Raw genomic sequence first — 22,012 nt, 5'->3', positions numbered from 1 at the left:
GGCAGATTAGGTCTGGCCCTCTCTCAACAGAGATTGGATTTCTCTCCCTCCGAAGTTGTGAGGGACCAATCAGGGCCCAGTATGCAAATGTGGGGCGGGTTTATCACCGGAGGCATTTTTTTGAATTTTCCCCTCGGAAATGCAGGTTCCACACAGAGATTCCAGACTAATATCTACGCAGTGATAGTAGTCTGTAGCAGTGATAGTAGTCTGGCTATGCCACTATTATGCATTTATCCAAATGAGCTTGTAGCATACTTAAGACATGGAAGTACAACTACCCTCACATTTATGTACATGGTGATGTACAGTATGTGACTTGTCCCCCCCCAAAAAAACTATAAAAATTAAATAAAAGTGTTTTATCATGATAAAAGATTCAATCTTATATTCTCTAATTCACAATGTTTTTTGGGTATTTTTGTGGTGACACCAAATGTATCTTTTGGGAACCCCTGATCTAGACAGCCGATGGTTCCTTGCCGATCAGTCAAACTCTGCATGTTTCTCATAAAATACAGGTTTGGTCAAGTCTTCCCTCATAGATGGATCCTGCCCAGAACTGCTTCATCTCACCCCGGCGCCATGCTACCAGGGCAGAGCCCATCAAGGTGAAGGGCACTAAGTAGAGCAGGGCCGGCTGGCCCATTCCTGACAACTGCATCACGGCAAAGGTCACCACCATCCCCAGGAAGTAGGCGATACAGCAGGAGACAAAATAGATCTTCCTGGAGTTGTTGGTCCACACGTCAAACCTGCTGCAGTAGGCCACCAGCAAGCCTGGTACCAAGATGTCTCCGTAGCCCAGCATGGAGAACTGCCTCAGCCCGCACACGTTCTGAGCCCTTGCTGAGAATCGTGGGACTAGCATCAATAGAGGCAGTTTCTCTGAGGGTGCCTGGGGTTCAGCAAGGAACATCACATTATTGTTCTTCCTATCTATAGATGCACCTGGGCCCAAGGCAACCTGCGCCATTATGCTCAATCCATTCTCTGTGAAGTACGGAGTGATGAAGACGAAAAATACGTCATATACGAGCAGGAGGCTGAGCAGAATCACACAGATCTTGAAGTTGGACACTGAGAAGGTCCTCATGAAGTGCAAACAAAAGGCAATGGCAAGGAAATCTTGCAGGACCCAGATCCATTGTTCCTCATTCCTGTAGACTCCCCAGACCGCTACTATGCTGATGCAAGCCGCAGCCAATATGAGCGACCGCACACAGACGTTAGAATTCCGGTTGGAGAACTGTACACTGCAACTGCCACAGCCTATCTTGTCCATCACAGCATCTAGACACCTAAAAAGTGCATTAGCCGAGCCCACACAGAATATGGCGATAAAGATGTACACGAGGACATTGTAGAAGTGGTACGTAAGCATAAGAGTCACGCACATTGTGGCCACAAAGATGCTCACTGTGAGCGGCGAGTGCAGGGACAGAACACTGAGGTCTTCTTTGTGTTCACCCCCCTGTCTACCGGGCGCACCGATGCTCAACCGGTCTCTCTCACACACCCCAGACCAGTAACCTCCCAAGATCACCGTGATAACGGCAATCAGTAGCAGGACAAAACTAGAGTCAAATTGAGAAGGCAGGGGAGCATATAGTTTCGCGTACATCCCTGTACCAAACACCTGCTGTGCATCGAGTATGTCTCGGTACCTCATGAGAACCACAGGAATATGGATCCTATAATAGGATGAAGGACTGGCTGAAGGAACGACCAATGTTTCGGTGCTGACAATGAGCAGAGCCGATGCCCCAAGATCCTGGGCAATTTCACCCTTCTGACTGAATGGACAGAACCCACTACTCACCACCAGGGCCCTGTCTCTTACCGCCTCTGGTCTGACAATGGGGGCATCACACAGCAGAGACGACATCAGGTTCATCAGTGGGTTCTGTAAAGCACTTTCAAGAGTTTCTGGAAGGTGGCTCCACTCAGAATTGAACACAACACAGTACTCTTTACTAGAAAAACCATTTGAAATGTGCAATATACCCAGTTGGCAGTTTATCGGCGATGACAGGAAAATAACCGATAAAACAATGATCCAAAGTATTTTTGCCATATTGATATTTGTAACATTCGCAACTCAAAAGGTCTGTTACCATTAAAACAAATACGCTTCGGCATAAAAATTGCAGTACACGTCCTTGATTCGCTGCGTGACTCGTGACTCAGCCATTTCATTTTAAAGGACACAGTTATGATGACGACATACATCATAGATACAGTACGTCATAAATACGTCATAGATGACTGACGTCAAATGACTGACCAAACAATTGTACTCTGAACTGAAGGTGTTAAAATTATTTGCAAGAAAAACTAAAACAATCATGTTTGCCTCACTGCCTGTGCCTTCACTGCTGATGTCACTCACAATGCACTTTTGCAGCCAGGCAGACTTGTAAGTGTGTGAGTGACAGAGAAAATCCTTTTTGTGTCATTTAGAGAAAACATCTGTGAATTTTAGCTTTTTTTGTCACTTTTCAAAGGTTGCTAAATATTCCAAATACTTTTCTTTCTTTTCTTTTAAGTACAGCAGCTAAATGTTTTTTTGCTAGGTGCTTTTTGCAAAGAAAAAAAATAAAATGAAGTAAGTTGCCAGGGTTGTCATAGAAGTTGATAAAACTAGCAACAAAATTGCTACAGTAAGTAGCAAACGAACCAAGGCCCACAGAACCATCAACAGTCAAACAACAACTGCAAACTGGAACTCAACATGACAAGACAACACCAGGCTATGTCAGTTCGGCCCTATTTAGTACCGTCACATTAACATTTACTTTACATTTTCAGCAATATCAGATACAATGTAATATATTGAAGTTTCATGGCCTTGTACTGTGATTCGATGAGGAGCAATTACATAATAGTGACAGTACATAAATCGCTCCATGCCTCAACTAATTTGGAATTGGCCAAAATAACTTGCATAAGACAGTATAAACATAAAACAATATAACACAAACAGTACAGGGATATGAAATATTGGTGGCAAACAAAAGAGTACCTGTATGTCAAACCAGAAGGTCCATATGGGGGCATCTAGTCCATGTGAGTAGAAGATGAAATATTCCCCATTCAGGTCAAACTGGGGGGTCCCGTCCCCAAATGACCAGGTAGAGAGACTAGCTCCACGGTGAGGCATCAAATACAGGGACATGTGGCTAGGGCCTACATGAGAAATGATAGGAAACGCACACACAGACACACATGCAAGCAGTTTAACAGAATTATCTATACATAGAGACAAATGGGATGAAGAAATGTAGAGTACATTTATATTATCTAATGTGACTAGTATGCGGTTATGGAAATTATGTTCTTCTGACTACAGTGAGGTCACGTGTGACATATCATCCATCATCCATGTTGTTGTAGGGTCAACTCGGATTTTTTGCAGTCAACTTGGTTTATATGCCTTTTTTATGTCAGCCAACTACATTTGCAGGCTTCCACGCTATAAGAAAAGACCAGTTTCAACCTAGTGTCCCTATTTCATGCATGTCGTTATAGATGAAAATGTAAAAAACTAAAATCTAAAATGTTCACATAAAAAAAAAACACACATCTACTTTTGCGCGACACTGCCATACGAAAATGAATAAAATAATAGGGCATTCATTTATGAAAGAATTAAAACTAATCAACTATCTCACAACTGACCTTTGACTTGGAAAGTCATCTTGACCGTTCCCCAGCTGGTGTGTTCTTTTGAGACCAGACTGAACTCCACTGGTAAGCTGGGAGACACCGCTGGGGCAGGAAGGTACCAGTTCTTCCTACAATTACACACACGCACCAAATGCACATGAATGACACTGGAAGAAATGCTTTCTATGCTTTGCCGCCCTGCTTGGTTTGTATCCATAATAACACGTCGGCTACGATCTCTGGCAGAGGAACTGCTGACTGCAGAGAACTCCGGACAACGGTAACCGATTGTCATACAGTATGTGTATTGTAAATGTTCTGCTGAGAAATTAGCCGATACAGCGCTGTGATTGCCCTCTGGTGCCAGTCTAATTAGAGATTAAGAAAATAAGAAAACCCGGTACCCACTCGGGAACGATGCAAAGTGGGAATGCATGCCCGAAATGGTTATGTAATACCCCTTGTACCCGTTGTACCCTGTCTGTCTCTCTCCCTTTTTGCGCCCATATATGGAGATCTCTGTATCTGTCTGTCCTTGTCCCTTTTATCCCCATTTATGGAGATCCCTGATGTCATCAGTATATGCCCATATATGTGCACGCACATGTATACCATATATGTGTATACCATATGGGCATTGAATGCCAAGCTGGCTGAATACCAGGATAGGGATTAACGGGTGATTTTACACAATAATGGATTTCCAGAGAAGGCAGATGACAAAGGCGCCATCCTGGAAGAAGATATACCTGAAGAACGCTCTGGGACAGTAGTTCTCAAAGTGGGGCCCAGGGAACCCTCTCAGGGTTCCTTGAGGGGGGTTCCAAATGGACCCTTACAGGTCTGTAACTCTGAGAGTGTACAAATGGAACCAAATGGAGCCTTACATGTCCATTTGGTTACATGTAAACTGTCAGAGTTATGGGTAGTCCTTGAAATTAAAATGTTTGAGAACTACTGCTCTAGGACAGTGGTTCTCAAACTTTTTTCATGTCAAGGACCCCCAAAATGATATGTATTTTGGCCGCGGACCCCCTCTAAAAATATTTTGTTCCAGGGACCCCCCAGAAGCAAAGGTTTGAGTTACAAATGTTCGCTTTAAAAGTATATATATTCAAAGATTTGCACAAAGTTTCACGATTTTTCAAAAATAGCAGATCTACAAGCTCGTAGCGCGGCACGTTTCACGCTTGTAGATCTGCTATTTTTGAAAAGCCAAAGTCTAAAATATGGTTAAAGTGGTTAAAATGATTGTGAAGCTATGTTAAAAAATTTAGCTGGGGACCCCCTGGTATCCCCCCCAAGGACCCCTGGGGGTCCTCGGACCCCACTTTGAGAACCAATGCTCTAGGAGATTCTTCAAGCTGATTTTCCAGGAGGCCTGGATTCGGAGCACAATCGGGCCGTTGGCCCCAGCCAAGACTGGGGCTCCCTTGAGGCCTTTCGTCGTTACGTACAGTACGTTTCCTGAGATGTCAGCAAAAAGAGCGTGTGAGAAACATCAGCATGGCAATTGTAGATATGTGCTGGAAGGGACATAAAAGCTTCTAGCAAGATTTCTGAAAGGCAACCCAAACAGTGCTACTTCCTGCAAATGCAAATGACTGCTTCACTCAGCTAAGATCCCATTGCTATCCTTTAAAAAAACAGTATTACCATATTGTCAAATACAAGGATGTATTACTGACTTGCTCAGGAACTTGACGGGCAGAAACCAAGGGTAGCCACAGAATGGCCGGTCATCCCGGCATCGCGTGCGAACGGTGTCGTTGATTTCGGGGATGTGGGGCGTGATGTGGTTCATGGCGGTGTAGTCAAAGCTGTTGATCCACAAGCCTGAGTCCTGGCTCTCCACCTGGCCATGGAGGTTGTGAAATGTCCTCGTGGTGTGCTGCGTGGATGGAGGGGACATGGGAGTCAGACAGAACCAATACTGTGACACATCCAGGAGATACTGTTAAATCTTTGAGCTACTCAGCGTTGAGCGTTCCACGCTGTCGGGTGGAAACCTTGTATGTCCAAAACCGTTATACTTTTCAGGAAAAGGAAAAAAGAACCTGTCTTCCAACAGAACAAGTGTAGTTTGTTATTATTTAGTCACAAGCTCTTTTCATTGGATAAGGATAATTCCTTTTAACAGGTCGTTCATGAAAGTCCTTGCGGTCTTGTTTCCAATGAGAACCTGTGAGCAATTAGGGGTTAAGAGTCTTGCTCAAGGACAAATTTCATTTCATCGACACATATGCTGGCCTGGCCTGGAATCGAACCTGGGGCAACCAGGGCCTCTGGCTCCCTAGGCGGGCTCACTAACCACTCAGCTATGGCCGCCCCTAATACATATTTGGATTGGATACATTTTCATAAAACCCACATACAGACCTAACCACTTTCAACCTGGCATCCCTACAGTATTCTGGGCATGTCACAGGTGACATTTTCAAAACTTTTCAGCACATTCAAACTTTTTCAATAACAGCCGAACTACAAGCTCATGATGCGTCGCGATTGTGGAGCTTGTAGATCTGCTAGATCTTCGCTACTTGTGCGCGTGGCACTGTCATATGACAAAGAATAAAATAGGACATTAATTTATCAACATAAAAACAAAACAAATAAAAAGACAGCGCGACAGCGACACTATACATGCATGTGTTTACTTGTGTTGTGAGTTCAGACCTGCAAGAAGACCCGTTTGGGCCGTGGGCTATCTGGATCAGCTGAATATGGGAACAGGACACCAGAGGACACCACCAGGAACATGACGAAGAAGACCGAGGCCAGGCTAGCTAGGACCCACTTGGTACTCCGCGCCAGGTAGATGAAGTGGAGCTGAGGGACAGAGAGCAGTGGCATTCATAACAAATCCAGGAAAAGAGAACAAATAACTCCCAATTTAGCCTCCCTGCACTGGTTACCAGTTAGTTTAGATGATTGATGTAAACAATTCAGTTGATAATTATTAACCACTTTCCCTATTTTGAGCATTTCATTATACTGTAGGTAAAAATGCTTCCAAAAATCACAAATAGTGGAAATAGCAGATCTGTATAAACACAACGCACTGCATCACCGCACGTTGTGACCTTATAGAACGGCTATTTTAGCTATTCGTAGTATGATGAAGTATATGGTTAAGGAATGTATGGGACTGGCTCCTGGCTATTATCTCGGGCCTTTAACCTCCTACAAACCTTCACACAGCCTAAAATCCTCTAACAAGTTCCGTCATGCAGTCCCAAAAATTACCTTCTATGACAGGGTGCTGAGGCCCAAGGATCTCAGGCCTTTTAAAAAAACGTTTTATTGGTTGAAGCAAATTGTAAATTCTCTTTTTAAAAAGTGCAATATAGGTATATAAAGTTTAATATTGTTATTTAACATATTTTCATGTCTCCTGTTACCAGGAGATGTGTATTAGAAAAAACCTTGTCAACATCCTGTAAGCTATTTAATACATTTTAAACAACAATAATATTATTAATAATAAATACAATAAAACGTGTAGATACTATAAGTAGTTAGCTAACTAACATTTGTTACTGATAGCTTGTCGGTTCCCAGGGCAACGGTTGAAACAGTGGTGTTTATAGACCTTTTAACACTCTACGACATAAATGGGTGGAAGTTTATTTCCTGTTGCAGTGTTTGTGAATAGCAGTAGCTGACAGGAACAGGAAATAAACTTGGACATAAACTTGAACCCAAGCTGTTGCCTCGCAACACAATTCCATTCACAAGGTCTATCGTTTACACCCTGAAGCTGTCACTTTTGCCTACATAAGCAATATCGTTATTTTTTTATTTACACGTATGCATTTATTTTGTAGTAAAATTAATGAATTAATCAACAAAATGAACTCATAATGTCATAATAGGCATTCGGCAAAACTTCAAACTTGTACATCGGCAACTTTTGCTATTTGACGTACAATAAATTACACACAGGTTAAGTGGTTAATTCTGAGTGGAGTTTATTGCCATGGAGTTAAGGGCTCGCCCTCAATACTCACAAAGAAGGAAGAGAGGAATATGGTGGCTAGCGTCACCAGCGCGGCCAGCACTACGTCAGGGGGGATTTCAGTGCCGCTGCGTCCCAGGATGGGCGTGAAGATCTCAAACACCACCCAGATGAGGAACATGAAGTGGACGTATGGCAGTGCCAGGCCCAGCATATATAGCACGCTGTATTTCACTGAAGCTCCTGGAGGGGGCGGAAAAGAGGAGGATTCTTGACAATGTCCACATTGTCTTTGCTCAACCAACATTCCCGGCCATGGCCCTTGGGCTGGTGCCTCCCTCTATGTAGCAAAATAGTAAAAAAAAACAAGATGATAACCTATTCCGTTCACCACAGCTTTCCAACTCAGATGGCGTGCTTGTCGACGCAAGAAGCCATCGGCTACTTGGAACGGGTACTCGCTCACCTAGCGGTTCACGCGGGCTCACCTCAAAAGGCCTTGCTGTCTTGTTGTCAAGTGATGTAAAAATCACACCATGGTTTGTATAATTCAGTGGCAAAGGTGTATTGCATACTGCCAATGATTAGAATGGGATAGTTTATTTTTACCTGCCTGACCATTATTGACTCATGAGTCATCATGTACACTCTGAAAAGGGTCTGATCAAGTGATAAAAAAAAAAGATGAACCCTCCCCGCCTAGGAGTGTCACGATATATTGTCCCACGATATAGCCTATCATGGTATTAAAATGTGACTATAGGTATTGTCATGATGTCATACTGTATCGTAATATTTTTTACATTATTAAAAAAAATTATAATAATTGCTGGTGAAAGTTATAGGAGTTCTTACTGTATGATGTATGATATGAAATGTAAAGCTTATTATAATCACAGTAATTATTAATCATGTCTTCATATATTCAAGGTATTTTGGAGAGAAATGAAACAGACTCCAGTTCAGTTTAAAGCACTGCAGAGAGGAGGTGTTGTGTGTCAGCTGATGCTCGTTGACACTCGTTAATGTGACATGCATCAAAGCAATTATGCCTCTGCACTCTCAAATAGGCCTACATCTAATCTAAGATGGTTTACATGGTATTATACTGTATCTGATATTATAGATTTTTTTTAGCTGTTGGAAATAACTAGGCTGGACTTGGTTGGTAAAGTCCAGATGACAAAAATATGAGGTTTGTGGAATTTATAGTCATGCAGTGTTATATTATATTATATTTGTTATATTAGTGTCTATCTGTCCTCTGAAACAATGGGTTTATAGTTAGTGAGAACTTCACTTCTCCCTTAAGCTTGCACAAATGTATTTATTTGTGTGTACAAAGCACTTTGTAATTGTTTTTTAAAGTGCTTTATAAAGTTAGTTTAAACTAAAGATGATGGCCAATGTTGATGATACATCAGAAAAGAACATTAATAATGTATCATATCGATATCATACGCCCAACATCATTTATTGTATCGTGAAATAAGTGTATCTTGACACCCCTAACCCTCCCCATCATCCCCGTCCGATGTTTTGCTTTCCACATTGATTAGAACATTACTGTAGTCAGTCTTGCTAAATACACAGTGTAGTATCTGTAGTAGTGGTAGCAGAATGGATAGTGTTCTCAACTTAGATATGGGAAACCCATTGAATCCTGGTCAGATTGAAGAGCCTATTATTTTATAATAAATAAGGCTATTTCACAAACACAAATAACTAGGACACCGTGTAAATTACAAAAGCCAAATTACAATTTACAATTTTGGCATTTAGCAGACGTGATTTACAGTAAGCAAGATAAACTCAGTAATCTAGGATCATAGATAAACCAATAACCTATCATCAGTCTAAACATTATAATAATATAAATCAAAAAAAAATATGTGCATTGAACTATACACACACTTAGGATGCCAGGTCAACAATGACCTGGCATCTGTCTAAATAAAATGCTATCTAATTTACATTTTAACGTTTGCATAAGACTGCATGGTCGTCAAGGCTAGAACATTTAAAACAAAACTATTATATATTAATATTAATGAATTTGTATTGGGCGTTATCTGAGTAGATAGAAAGGTGTTTTATTATCTCCTGGAATAGAGAGAGAGAGAGAGAGAGAGAGAGAGAGAGGACCTCTGAAAGTCTTATTAAAGAAATGTAACTTAACGTGCTGTACGGCACGTCATTGCCATTCACGTGGCCGTTGCATGTGCATTTTGCACGCATGTTCGCGTCATGTACTTTCTGTACCATGAAATTATAAACCGGTTTCTGCACATACCTAGGGATGTATGCAGCACTCCTATCTGGAATGCAACAATACAGGTCGAGTTATTTCCATATTGAAACGGATTTGAAATGTCAAACATGTCAAGCCTCACGTTTTTACATGTAGTTCATCATGCAACACGTGTGTGTTCCGCCCTCAAATTCATCTTATGGAGGCCATCACCCCTGCCCGCACACACGCGTTAAAGTCTATTAAAGTTCATGTAAATATATATTAAGTTCTAATTCAAAACGGGTTTCACTCCCCTTCTTATGTTGCATCTCTTTTTCCCCTAGACGGGGACGTAACAATATAATATCTATTCCAAGTTTTATTAGCCTTTGGTCGTGAGGTTAAACTGTAAACAAAATTCGTATTCTCTTCATTACACGTGAGAGTCGGCTATTTACTTTATAAACGTTTAATCGTGTGAGGGACTGCGCTGATCTACAATTTGTCATGCAGTGTGTCACGCCGCTTTGTCAGCTTGTAGATCTGTCCCTTTTGAAGAGTGGTGATGTATTCCGTCAGGTTCCGGTTTCCTTTTATGGTCTTAAATGGGACATGGAGCAATGCAAATGATTCTCCACGTGAGCGCGCCTCTGACTGTCAGACAAAAATGAGGAAGACCGGCGATACACACATATAAGAGATTTACACGCGGTTGGCACGCACGTCCGTTTGTGCTTATCGAAAATACGCACCCTTTTAGTCACTTTATTTAGGCACTATTTACGAACAACTTAGTGAATCAGGCCCAATTATGTATATTTTTCTATTATAAAAAAAAACTTAAATCTTGGCTTGGTGGGCGGCCCCCAGCCTAATGGCGCCCTAGGCAATTTCCTACTCTGCCTATTGGCTGGGCCGGCTCTGCCAGTAGTTTACAACTTTTGTCACTCTGCCCTTTCAATTGTGAACTACAGTGACTGACTACACTGTTGCTTATATAAAACAAATTAGGCTATTAAGACGCTGAATAGATTTGACTGGGTCGTTCACACTCGCTGTGCGTTGATGGCTTGTTAACGACCGTCATTGATTCTAAATAGACCAAGGTGTACTTGATTTGAATCCTTTGTATCCTTTGAAATAGAGAGGGGTCATTGACCACTGTTCTGCTGTACTAAAAAGATATATTAAAAACGGACTATTTTATCAATTCAAAATTGCATGACCCTCCCTTGGATTCAAAGTAAAATTAGCTGACCCTCCCTTGGACTAAAATTAGAAAGGCATGACCCTCCCCTATTTTCCTCCAGGGAACCCCTTCTGTAAATTTCGACTGGTCCCTAACTTTAAAGGGACTACACCATGAATTTTAACTTTTCCTTCTTTTTTGTGTGTTTTTGGTCTCCCCTACCTCTCTTCTATCCCAAAAAACACTTAGTTTGAACACTCAGGCTTTCACAGCATATCTGGGGTTTTCTGTAAATTGGTCTCAAAACAGACCAAACTGATTTTCACCCGAACGTGACGTCACCCGTTTTTTTCAGTTCCAACTAAAAAAATAAAAAACTAGAAAAAGTGCTCCTCGGAGCACAGGTCTCCGCCAGGTCAGGTACGTTATTCTGGCCTCCTGGTGGCGCTACAATAGGCCAATGTGAAAAGGGTGCCAACCGTGCCATTTATTCTTGCATTGACACTGCATTCATGATTTGAGGCATTTTGTTCCAAAAATGTGTTTTGCTAAATTAGACCTGCTGGTGGCGCTATAACAGGCCAATGTGAGAAGGGTGGCATTTCTTCCTCGGCCTAGTGGGAATGTGCGTGTGAAATTTCACGGAAATCGCAAGCTGTGTGTATACTTTGAGGCTTTTTGTTCAAAACGGACTAATCCTGCAAACTTTGGAAGCCAACCTTAGGCAATGAGGATGGAATATGGGAAATCGGACAGATCCGGGTTGATCACATGACTGTAGAGATACTGTGTACTGATTTGCATGACGTTTGGATAAAAATTGTAGGAGTAATATAAAAAAATGGGTTTTGCACAAATTGGCCTCCTGGTGGTGCTATAACAGGCCCATGTGAAAGATTTGGGGCAGAGGTTCTGAATTGGCATCCAGGGAGTGTGTGTGCAGAGTTTCGGAGCGACCGGGCCAACGGTGCCGGAGATTAGCTGGTGACAGACGGACACACACACGGACACACGGACGGACGGACGGACGGACAGGGGGTAAAACATACTCTCTCGCCATGCCTTCGGCCTGGCGGAGACAATAAAAAAGGAGATAACATGCATACAAACTGGCTCAATAGCGCCCTGTGCCAAACAGGACAATGTGGTATTGCAGGTGAAAGTGCTTTATAAGCCAGAGAGAAGTTAGTTGGAATGAGTATATCTGAGGCTCGATTTAGGCTCAAACCTTTTGAAAATCGTTTGAGGGACATTCTTTTTTTAAATTCATGGTGTAGATCCTTTAACTGATTTATGTTATATGAGACATACATATATGTTGTTTATGAGAATGCCAAATTATAACATAACAAGCAATTTCCAGTATTAGATTTGTTATTGTCCTAAAACATAATATCTGAGCTGCGAGATTCACCCTCAATTTTGACCAAAGATGTCATGTTACTAACCAAAACTAACGTGATTATACAAACTTCAATGCATTACGATGGGAAGTTCTAAATCGACTGTGTTGTAAGACATAATAGGCTTGGGTACTAATAGGCCTGGAAGCTAAATATGATCCAATTTTTGTTGCGTACATACCTCTATGTTTGAATTCCTTGGCCAGCAGCAGCTTGGTGGCAAGGGGGAAGGCCACCATAAGCATGGGCACGTAGGCTGAGCACAGGTCCTGCTGGGTCAGACACACCAGACTACAGCACCAGAGCAGCAGGCTAACATCAAAGTAGAGCTCACCCAGCTCCACTAGACGCACACCCTACATGAAAAACACACAAACGTGCACACAGACACACAAGCAGCACAGCATGAGCACTGCTCGACTTTCAGTGGTAATTCTTCATGCCATCTACTTCAAACACACTTTTAACACCTGGCGTTTCCAAATCTGAGTTCCCGATTTTAGTCAGGAGATGTCAGTACAGACAGCTTGGTGTGTACTGTACAGCCCTTGAAAAAAGCAAACCCAGCATAATGATGTTCCTTCTTTTATGGCAATATTGTGAGATCTTTGCGTAAAGGGGACTTTCATGCATCACGACGCGTTGAGGGTTTATGGATCTACTATTTTCTAAAGATAGTAGATTTTTAGAAATAAAATAGGGCTTAAAGTGTTTAAATTGTTCCTCATTTTGCTGGGGACCACTGGAACCCGCTCAAGGACCCCTTGGGGTCCCTGGACCCCACGTTGAGAACCAGATCTCTAGGAGGTCACTGGACACAAAGTCAAGAACAGCCACTGGCCACCTGACACACACACCTGTGCCACCAAATTGATCTCTAGAGGACAATTCACTGAAAGTGGCCATTTCACTGCCACCTGTCTACACTGGCCACCACTTATTTAACAGGCCTTTTTCTTTTCTCTTCTTCTTTTTTTTTTTTACAAGAAATAGGACACGTTCCCAGACCATTCTCTGAGTGTTACGTGGAACAGGTTCAGAGTAAAAAAGTAAGAACAATAAAAAAAATCGAATTTATTCCTTCATCGTCGGCTACATTAAACCTCAGGAACAATTTGATTGATTGAATGTATTCCTTGTCTTTTGATTAAGGTAGGCAAGGCTACCTTTTCCTTAGAAAAATAAACGTTTACATTGTAAATATAATACCAACTGTTCATTTTCATAGCCTCCTTTAACCCTATATACGGTACATCGTCTATTTTGAAATAGCCGATGTATATCGGGTTAAAGTGGTTACACTGATTATGAAACAATTATGATGTGGCCTACATGAGGTTCATTGGCATTTTTTTAAAGCATGAAACTGAGAAAACAGCCAGCACAAAGTAAATGTCCTTTTCACATAGTTTTTATTTTACCTCTCCACGGACAGAGCAACGGACAGACGGACGCGTTTCAACCAAACAGGTCTCCCTCAGCGTGCATTTTTTTAAAGCATGCATAGGACTTTGGGCACAATGATGGTGCTTACCCATCTTTAATTGAGGCATAATGATTTTTAACACGTGGTTCAAAAGACAATATACACTTGTCGTCACAATACTTCATTACAAAGCGAGATAAAAGTACAAAGGGCAAAGCTTGATTATAATGAACGATACCCAAGTCTACCTTAGAGATAGAAAGGCACTCCCTAAGCCACTTCCCTCAGCCACTAGAGAGACATCTTATACTGTACTTGACATGTATCCTCCCTCTCTCATTGTCCTATGGGGAAACAGTCTGAATAAAGTACTGTTTAAACATTTTGAGCAGCGTCTGTGTAAGCTGAATTATCCCCAAAGAAGTAGGCCAAGAGGCTCAGCATTAGCATCGTTAGCATTAGCTGTCTCAGCTGACTGCTGCTGACACTTGTAGGGCAAGAACAGAATGCCAAATTATAAATGGCTGCAAAACAAGCAGTTTGACAATTCTGAAACATTTACAAACAATTTATTTCTTTATTGTTCCTTGATATAAAAGCAACCATTGCCTACTCTATAATATTACGCTTGCCTCCAGCTCGGGACAACAGGTATGTAGGGGAGAGGGGGGTAATGTGAGACACTTTTTACATTTTCTCCCCTCTAGGTGAGCTAAAATGATATATCAGTAAAATTTACACATTTCCCATACATTTGGGATGTTTCCTAACAATGGGAATTATCAGAATGTATTCAAGACAAAAGGCAGTGAAAATATGATTGTTTTAAAAAAAGTTTTTTGGTGTCTCACTTTACCCCAGGTCTGGGGTAAACCGAGACAAACCAGAAAAATCAATGGGGTAAAGTGAGACACCAGACCACTTTTTTTTAAAACAATCATATTTTCACTGCCTTTTGTCTTGAATACATTCTGATAATTTCCATTGTTAGGAAACATCTCAAATGTATGGGAAATGTGTAAATTTTACTGATATATCATTTTAGCTCACCTAGAGGGGAGAAAATGTAAAAAGTGTCTCACATTACCCCACTCAATGTAAAAAGTGTCTCACATTACCCCACTCTCCCCTATGTTCTTGGCATAAAAAGTAAAACATATGCAATGTAATATTAGATTAAAATATGTTTAAGTACTAAACTTAGACACTTAGGGTAAAGTGCGACAGTGTCCGACTTTACCCCAAGCCATTTGTCTCACTTTACCCCACAGCCACATTTTGGTGAAAAGGACCACTTTTAGCAATTCTGGCTAATCTACAATTAGCATTAATCACATGGATGTATAGGTTTGTAGTTCATCAACATGCATGACATACGTTTTTCTACCTGAATCAATTTTTTTTGACACAACAGCTGATTATGTTGACAGCCCAAAAAATTACTTTTACATGCAAAAAACATATTTTAGTGAAACAAACATGCTTACCACAGCTCAATGAGGTCCTCTCCTCCATTGAAAGTAGGAAATGGGAGGGGCTTCAAAATCAAATGGTCATATGACCACACAGGTGTTGTGGTCAGGTGATAAGGGGGGTGTCTCACTTTACCCTGTGTCTCACATTACCCCCCTCTCCCCTATATTCTTTCAGTATTTTATTTCGGTGGAGACAGATCGTTACTTACGCCAAATTCACACATTTTCCTGTAAGCATTATTTCACTAAATGGGTGTGTACATCACACCAAGTCACCTTTGTGTGTACGTCTAGTCCACGTCTATTTCAGACCACAGTGCACTTCTGGTTGGCTGCCCATAGTGCAAGTGTAACTTTTATGAACTTGTGCTTTTTCCTTGCTCCGCCTAGTGCTGATGCTCCTGGTCAGAGACAATGCATGGAACATATCTGCTTTCTCCAAATGTGGAAGTGAATACAGCTGCTAGTGTAAATTCAGCGCTAGTCTGGGATAACGTTTAGCATGTGTCCAGCTTGGAACCTGGCCTTAAGAAACTGGAATTTACACACTCAGAAACTACAACTCAGTGCTGCAAAAACAAACTTAAGCTGGGCTCACAACCTCACACTACAGGATAACTGGGCCAATATCAAGGCTGATTCGCCCCTCCCGACAACTGCAGGCCAGGGGCCAGGGACTGACGGCTCGTCTATATGTGCGATGGGGGCGGGGGGCTTCGCCCCGATGGGAGAAAGAAAGAGAAAATGTTTATTCTACCATGTAACTCTAAAAGCTGTGAATGGCCATTGTATGGTGTTACACCAAAAGTGGTGTCTTCAAACCACCTACTGAATGTCACAATCTAATACTATGCTTCTTTGGGGGCAAGCAACTTTAAAACTTGAATTGCACCCAGGTGGTCTCATTGACTTCAATGTTAATGTCATTCCCCCCTCACCCCCCTTTTCTTTTCTTTGATCCCAGTCATTTCAAAGCATTCTCAAAGTGCTTGCTGTGTGCTAGCCCACAGCTTGATAAACCTGTTTTATGATTGGTTCTCACTGGCAACTACCCCCCCACCCTGGAGCTCTATTCTGAGAGTAATCATTGCTACAGTATAGAAGTGTTTGTTCAGTAACAGGTGTCTCCTTCAGCTCTCTAGACTAGAGAATGCCTGAAGCTCATAAGCCCAATATATAACCTGGCCAAGCAGGCCAGGTTATATCGTATCTTGCATGAGCGCGGTAGATGTTTGGTTTCCCACGTGGGAAACCAGGGTACGAATCCCAGGTGTTAGTTATGAATTGATGAGATGAGCCCTTCCAGAAGTCTCTCAAGCAGATATTTCGCCCGTGATCACTGATGTAAACACTATGCGGCCCATTTGGGACAAAAACACTGTGAACAGTTTTCTGTCTTTAGGAAAGATATGAAAAAAAATATATATATATAAATCACGATAAAAATACACGATCTAGGACATGGACCGTCCGCTAAGGTTTTTAGCTGCGGTGGACTCGGGATGGATTTTTTTTACTCTGAACCTGTTCACACTCAGCGAATGGTCTGGGAACGTGTCCGATTTCTTGTAAAAAATAAATAAAAGAAGAGAAAAGAAAAAGGCCTGTTAAATAAGTGGTGGCCAGTGTAGACAGGTGGCAGTGAAATGGCCACTTTCAGTGAATTGTCCTCTAGAGATCAATTTGGTGGCACAGGTGTGTGTGTCAGGTGGCCAGTGGAGTCTACTGTACCACTCGTCCTAGTGTAATATCATATAAAAGGTAAGAAAAACGTAGTCCGAAATTCTCCTTTAACCCATTAAGACCTGGAACTGTGTCATTTTTAGATTTGAGCAAAAAAGCATTATTTTACACTTTGGGCTATTCAAAAATAGCAGATATACAAGCTCATAGCGCGGCACCGACTGCCGCGCTATGAGCTTGTAGATCTGCTATTTTTGAAAATTCGTGAAAATGTGTGCAAATCTTTGAATATATATATTTTTAAAGCGAACATTTTTAACTCAAATCTTTGCTTCTGGGGGTCCCTGGAACAACATATTTTGATGGGGGTCCACGGCCAAATACATATCATTTTGTGGGTCCTTGACATGAAAAAGATTGAGCACCACTGATATAGAAACATACGTTTTTCAGAAAATTGTTGGGATTTAGGAGACATGTAGAATCGGCTTCAGGTCTGAACTGATGTGTCTTTCACTTTAGCAGTCGTTTATGTTGACTTTTTACTGCGAATAAAGGCATCAACCTGTATGAATGAGGCATCAACTATATGAATAGTTTTGATGCGATTCTCACTGGGGATGTTCGTATTGTTTATCCGTCACGGCCCCGGTATGTAAAGCCCTTTAAGTCTCCTATCTGTGTTCTGGGGTAGATTGTTGAGCCTAGCAATGGCGAATGATGTCAAGTGGACATGTGCAGTACACAGCCTGGTACCAGCTGGCAGAACATTTGAATAATACATGGAACAAGAGTTCAAACTCAGTCCTGCATCCACTACACAGCACACACATAGTCCAAACAAATCACTGATAACGGCACACACACACACACACACACACACACACACACGCACACACACACGCACACACGCACACACGCACACGCGCACGCGCACGCGCACACGCACACGCACGCACACGAACACACACACACACATATGAAATGCACAAACAAACAATGGCTGTTCTGTTATCACCATGGAGTGAGAGGAACTCATTGATTACGTACTCAAGTCTCTAAAATGTGAGCTGAAATGGATACAATGGAGCCTAAGTCTTCCTGGTATGTTATACTCCAAGAGTCATCTAGCCTCCTCCAGTCCAATAACATAATATTTAGCCATTTTCCAGTTGGCGTCCCTATTTTGGGCATGTGGACATTGTAGGCAAAAACTTTCTATGAACGTCCAAATGTTTCAAAAATGTGAAAGATTTTCTAAAATATCAGATCCATAAGCTCACAAAGCGTTGCATTGTGTTACGTTGTGAGCTTGTAGATTGGCTATTTTTGATGAGTATAAAATATGGCTAAGTGGTTAAATACAATAAGGTAATAATACAATAAGGGAATAAATGTCCATATACAAGAACACAATAACGTTCTTGAGTTAATGAGAAAGTGAACATTTACTCCAAATTTGATTACATTTCGTCAAGGCGTTCCTGAGAGATATTGCGTTTTGGTCTTAGACTTACAGATGGACTACCCAGAAACGTAATGCCTCCGTCCACGGCTGTCATTTGGTGGAGGCATAAAAAAAAACAATCTACCCAGATTTTAGTACGCTGTCCCATCTGCAATATCATTTTTAGTAAATACATTTCTCGACAAAACCTCTGCTTTAGCTTGACTACTTCTTAGGTACTATTCTACAGTGTTATTCCAAAAAGACAGGTAGTCTCCTCTCTATTTCTTTTGCAGCATGTATCTTAGAGGCATCATTTCATTCGAATGCCACTCACCACTCACCCCATAGTACAGGTTCTTTGCCAGTGTGTGAATGAGGATCATCTTGCCGGTGGCAGCAGTCCCATACAGGCAGATGGAGGTATAGAAGTGGTTGTACCAGAACATCGAGCGTCCCATCAGAGTGACCATCAGGGCCACAATCAGCACCGTCAGCATGGTGACAAACCAGCTCAGCACAGTTACTCCTGTGGCATAGGCTAGCTCCCGCACATAGCGCCCACCTGGGACAGAGTTCAAGTGTTAGACGCTCACATTTGACTGAAGCCCTATCATTACCATATCATAACTGTCGGTGGAAACCTTGCATGACCAAAACTAGAAATAGAAAAAAGGACCTGTGTTCCATTGGATCGACAGAAGTAATTTTTTTTTTTTTGTTATCAATTGTTTTTATTATCATATCAGCAATACAATTATGTTTGTATGGATACATTTTTCAACAAAAACAAAATACAAACATAATAAAAATAATAATAAAAAAGGTACCAATAACATTTGGAGTACAAAATGTGGACAGAAGTAATTATTTAGTGAAATATGGAGATACAAGATTTCAGCAATGATATTCAGGTTAGGATATCCTTCATTTACATTTACGACTTGCTTTTAACACTCTCTCACACACACACACACAAAAAAAATTAAATAATGTGTTAAAAAGTGACTCACCCCCATTGCCAGGCAATGAAGCTTTCTTGGCTAGGTAGATAAAGGTGGCTGCAGCCACCATGTAGTTGAGGATGGTCCCCACACGGGCCGGATATGCCACCACCACCACCCCCAACAGGTCAAAAAAGACCATGTTGCCATGGCGATATTCCGAGGAATCCGCCAGCTTCTCTGAATTCACCAGATGCTTCAGCACTGCCAGAATGTTGTCTCCTGGAAGCAGGAAGGGAAATAAGAAGGTGGAGGTGTAACTGCAAACGTGAAAGCCTGCTTAACCCATTAAGACCTGAGGCCGATTCTAAAAATGTTTTCTAAATCCTAACAGTTTTCTTGTTTTTAATATAAGAATAAAATATATTAAAAAAAACAAAAAAAATTAAGTAAAGATTTGAGTTACAAATGTTCGCTTTAAATATATATATATTCAAAGATACACATTTTCACGCTTTAAAAAAATAGCAGATCTACAAGCTCATAGTGTGGCACTCGGTGCCGCGCTATGAGCTTGTATATCTGCTATTATTTGAATAGCCAAAGAAATCTAAAATGGCACAGATGCGTTCCCGGTCTTAATGGGTCAAACAAGAGTTTCACCTCACTTTTACCTGTAATTGTGCTGTGACAGAGTTTGATCGATTTGATTTAAAGAAACTAAAAAACAAAGTCAAATGTGAGTGGTGGTCCCCAACCTTTTCTGGATCAGGGCCTACTTGAAAATCTTGAAAGTGTTCGCGGTCCACCCATCTAACTGCCGTGTTATAAGTGGTCAGAAGGGTGGTCCGTGTGCACGTTTATTTTAATGACCAATCAATCGATTGTGTTCCGGCTTGGATCAATGGAACTAACATGGTATACTTTAAGTTCCTATTTATCGGTATCACAATAAAAACACATTTTTCCCAGGTTTTAAGTAAAAAATACCATGACAATGATGGTACACAGGCTGGGAATCGCTAGCCTGGTAAACCCTCCCTCCGGAAATCTCATTTCTATTTGATTCCTGGAGTGAGTCTGGCCTGATCCGCCTTTCTGCAATATTGGCTGTGTACGCCAAACGGACGAGCCTATCAGCGTCGTCGCTCATTGTTCTGTGATTGACAGCTTACGTTGGCCAATCAGGTGGCGAGTTCGAGTGAGCCCAAAACACGAACGGCAGCCATCTTTTTCTTGTCCGCTATATTCTCCGCTATTTTTTTACTTCAAAAAGCTCTCTAACTTCTATTTTGAGGCACGGAATTTACTTATAAGATATCGTTTGGATAGAATTTAGTTGTTTAACTTCATATATGTGGTCAATTAATCATGACAAAGCCTATTTAAAAATAAAAATTTAGAGAACCGGTAGGGGCGGGCAGTGACACCCATGTATCCGAATAAGGCAACCCATTTTGGGCATGGCTGTCTCAAAAGTCCCGTTGCGTCACATTAAGACTGGTGAACTGCTGATTGGCTGAAGGGGAAAAATTATCATTGGCTGAAGGGGTTGTCAGTCAACGGTATTACTCCCGCCCAACTCCAGCACAGCCAATATTGCAGAAAGGCGGATCAGGCCAGACTCACTCCTGAAATCAAATGGAAATGAGATTTCCGGAGGGAGGGTTTACCAGGCTAGGGAATCGCTGATGCAGAGTAATGTTGTAGGGGAGTGACTGTGTGATTCACTGTTGACAAAACAAGTGACTGACAGACTAAACAGTAGGTAAAAAGGCAGGCCAAAAGACAACTTGTGTATTAACCCATTCAATCCGGGAACGCATCTGTGTCATTTTAGATTTCTTTGGCTGTTCAAAGATAGCAGATATACAAGCTCATAGCAGCACAGAGCGCTATGAGATTGTAGATCTGCTATTTTTGAAAAAGAAATCGTGAAAATGTGTGCAAATCTTTGAATATATATAAATACATTTTTAACTCAAATCTTTGCTTCTAGGGGTCCTGGAACAAAATATTTTGAGATGGGGGGGGGTCCGCGGACAAATACATATCATTTTGGGTGGTCCTTGACATGAAAAAGGTTTGAGAACCACTGATATTACAGCATTATAATATATATATATATTTTTTAACTGTCAGGATTTGGAAGACATTTGTAGAATCCCCAGAAGCAAAGATTTGAGTTAAAAATGTTCGCTTTCAAAAAAACATATATATTCAAAGATTTGCACACATTTTCACGATTTCCCCCCCCAAAAAATACAAGCTTGTAGATCTTGGAGGTTAAAGCTCCAAGAAACCCTAGACTGATTGTATAGTTTGTTTTCCTTTCTGTACAGGTAAAAAAATTACAGAAGGGTAAAAACATGGCTAAACCTTGTACAGTTGTGATGTAGGCAACACAGCTTCAGCTAAAGTTTTCACCTATGTTGACATGCCCAAAATACAGTATGGACACCAGGGTTAATGTAATGTAATGTTTAGGGTTTCGATATGAACACTTGAGCATTTTCACTATCACTAGCACTTTCAAACATGCAGAAATATGAGTCCATAGTACATTATCATGCTCCCAGGGATAT

General features: G+C 41.4%; 2 protein-coding genes across 2 annotated transcripts in view; both read right to left on the bottom strand.

Annotated features, from left to right (window-relative positions):
* The window catches only part of ermp1 (endoplasmic reticulum metallopeptidase 1), a 46,404-nt gene that overhangs the window by 7,493 nt on the left and 16,899 nt on the right, over nucleotides 1-22,012 (bottom strand). The window contains exons 7-14 of the mRNA XM_080419036.1: nucleotides 19,497-19,709; nucleotides 18,828-19,048; nucleotides 12,634-12,808; nucleotides 7,680-7,870; nucleotides 6,346-6,498; nucleotides 5,358-5,560; nucleotides 3,682-3,797; nucleotides 3,026-3,189 (exon numbers count right to left, since the gene is read on the bottom strand). Of these exons, the coding sequence (XP_080275162.1) occupies nucleotides 3,026-3,189; nucleotides 3,682-3,797; nucleotides 5,358-5,560; nucleotides 6,346-6,498; nucleotides 7,680-7,870; nucleotides 12,634-12,808; nucleotides 18,828-19,048; nucleotides 19,497-19,709 (1,436 nt within the window). The remainder of the gene's footprint in view (nucleotides 1-3,025; nucleotides 3,190-3,681; nucleotides 3,798-5,357; nucleotides 5,561-6,345; nucleotides 6,499-7,679; nucleotides 7,871-12,633; nucleotides 12,809-18,827; nucleotides 19,049-19,496; nucleotides 19,710-22,012) is intronic.
* LOC308078216 (signal peptide peptidase-like 2A) lies at nucleotides 509-1,888 on the bottom strand (the record flags this gene model as incomplete). The annotated part of the gene is made up of 1 exon (XM_080419339.1): nucleotides 509-1,888. The coding sequence occupies one exon, from the start codon at nucleotides 1,886-1,888 to the stop codon at nucleotides 509-511; it is 1,380 nt and encodes a 459-aa protein (XP_080275465.1).

The sequence above is a fragment of the Gymnoscopelus braueri genome, assembly GCF_963280865.1.
Source record: "Gymnoscopelus braueri genome assembly, chromosome: 22".
Classification (NCBI taxonomy): domain Eukaryota; kingdom Metazoa; phylum Chordata; class Actinopteri; order Myctophiformes; family Myctophidae; genus Gymnoscopelus; species Gymnoscopelus braueri.
This window is presented reverse-complemented; position numbering and strand designations above follow the sequence as displayed.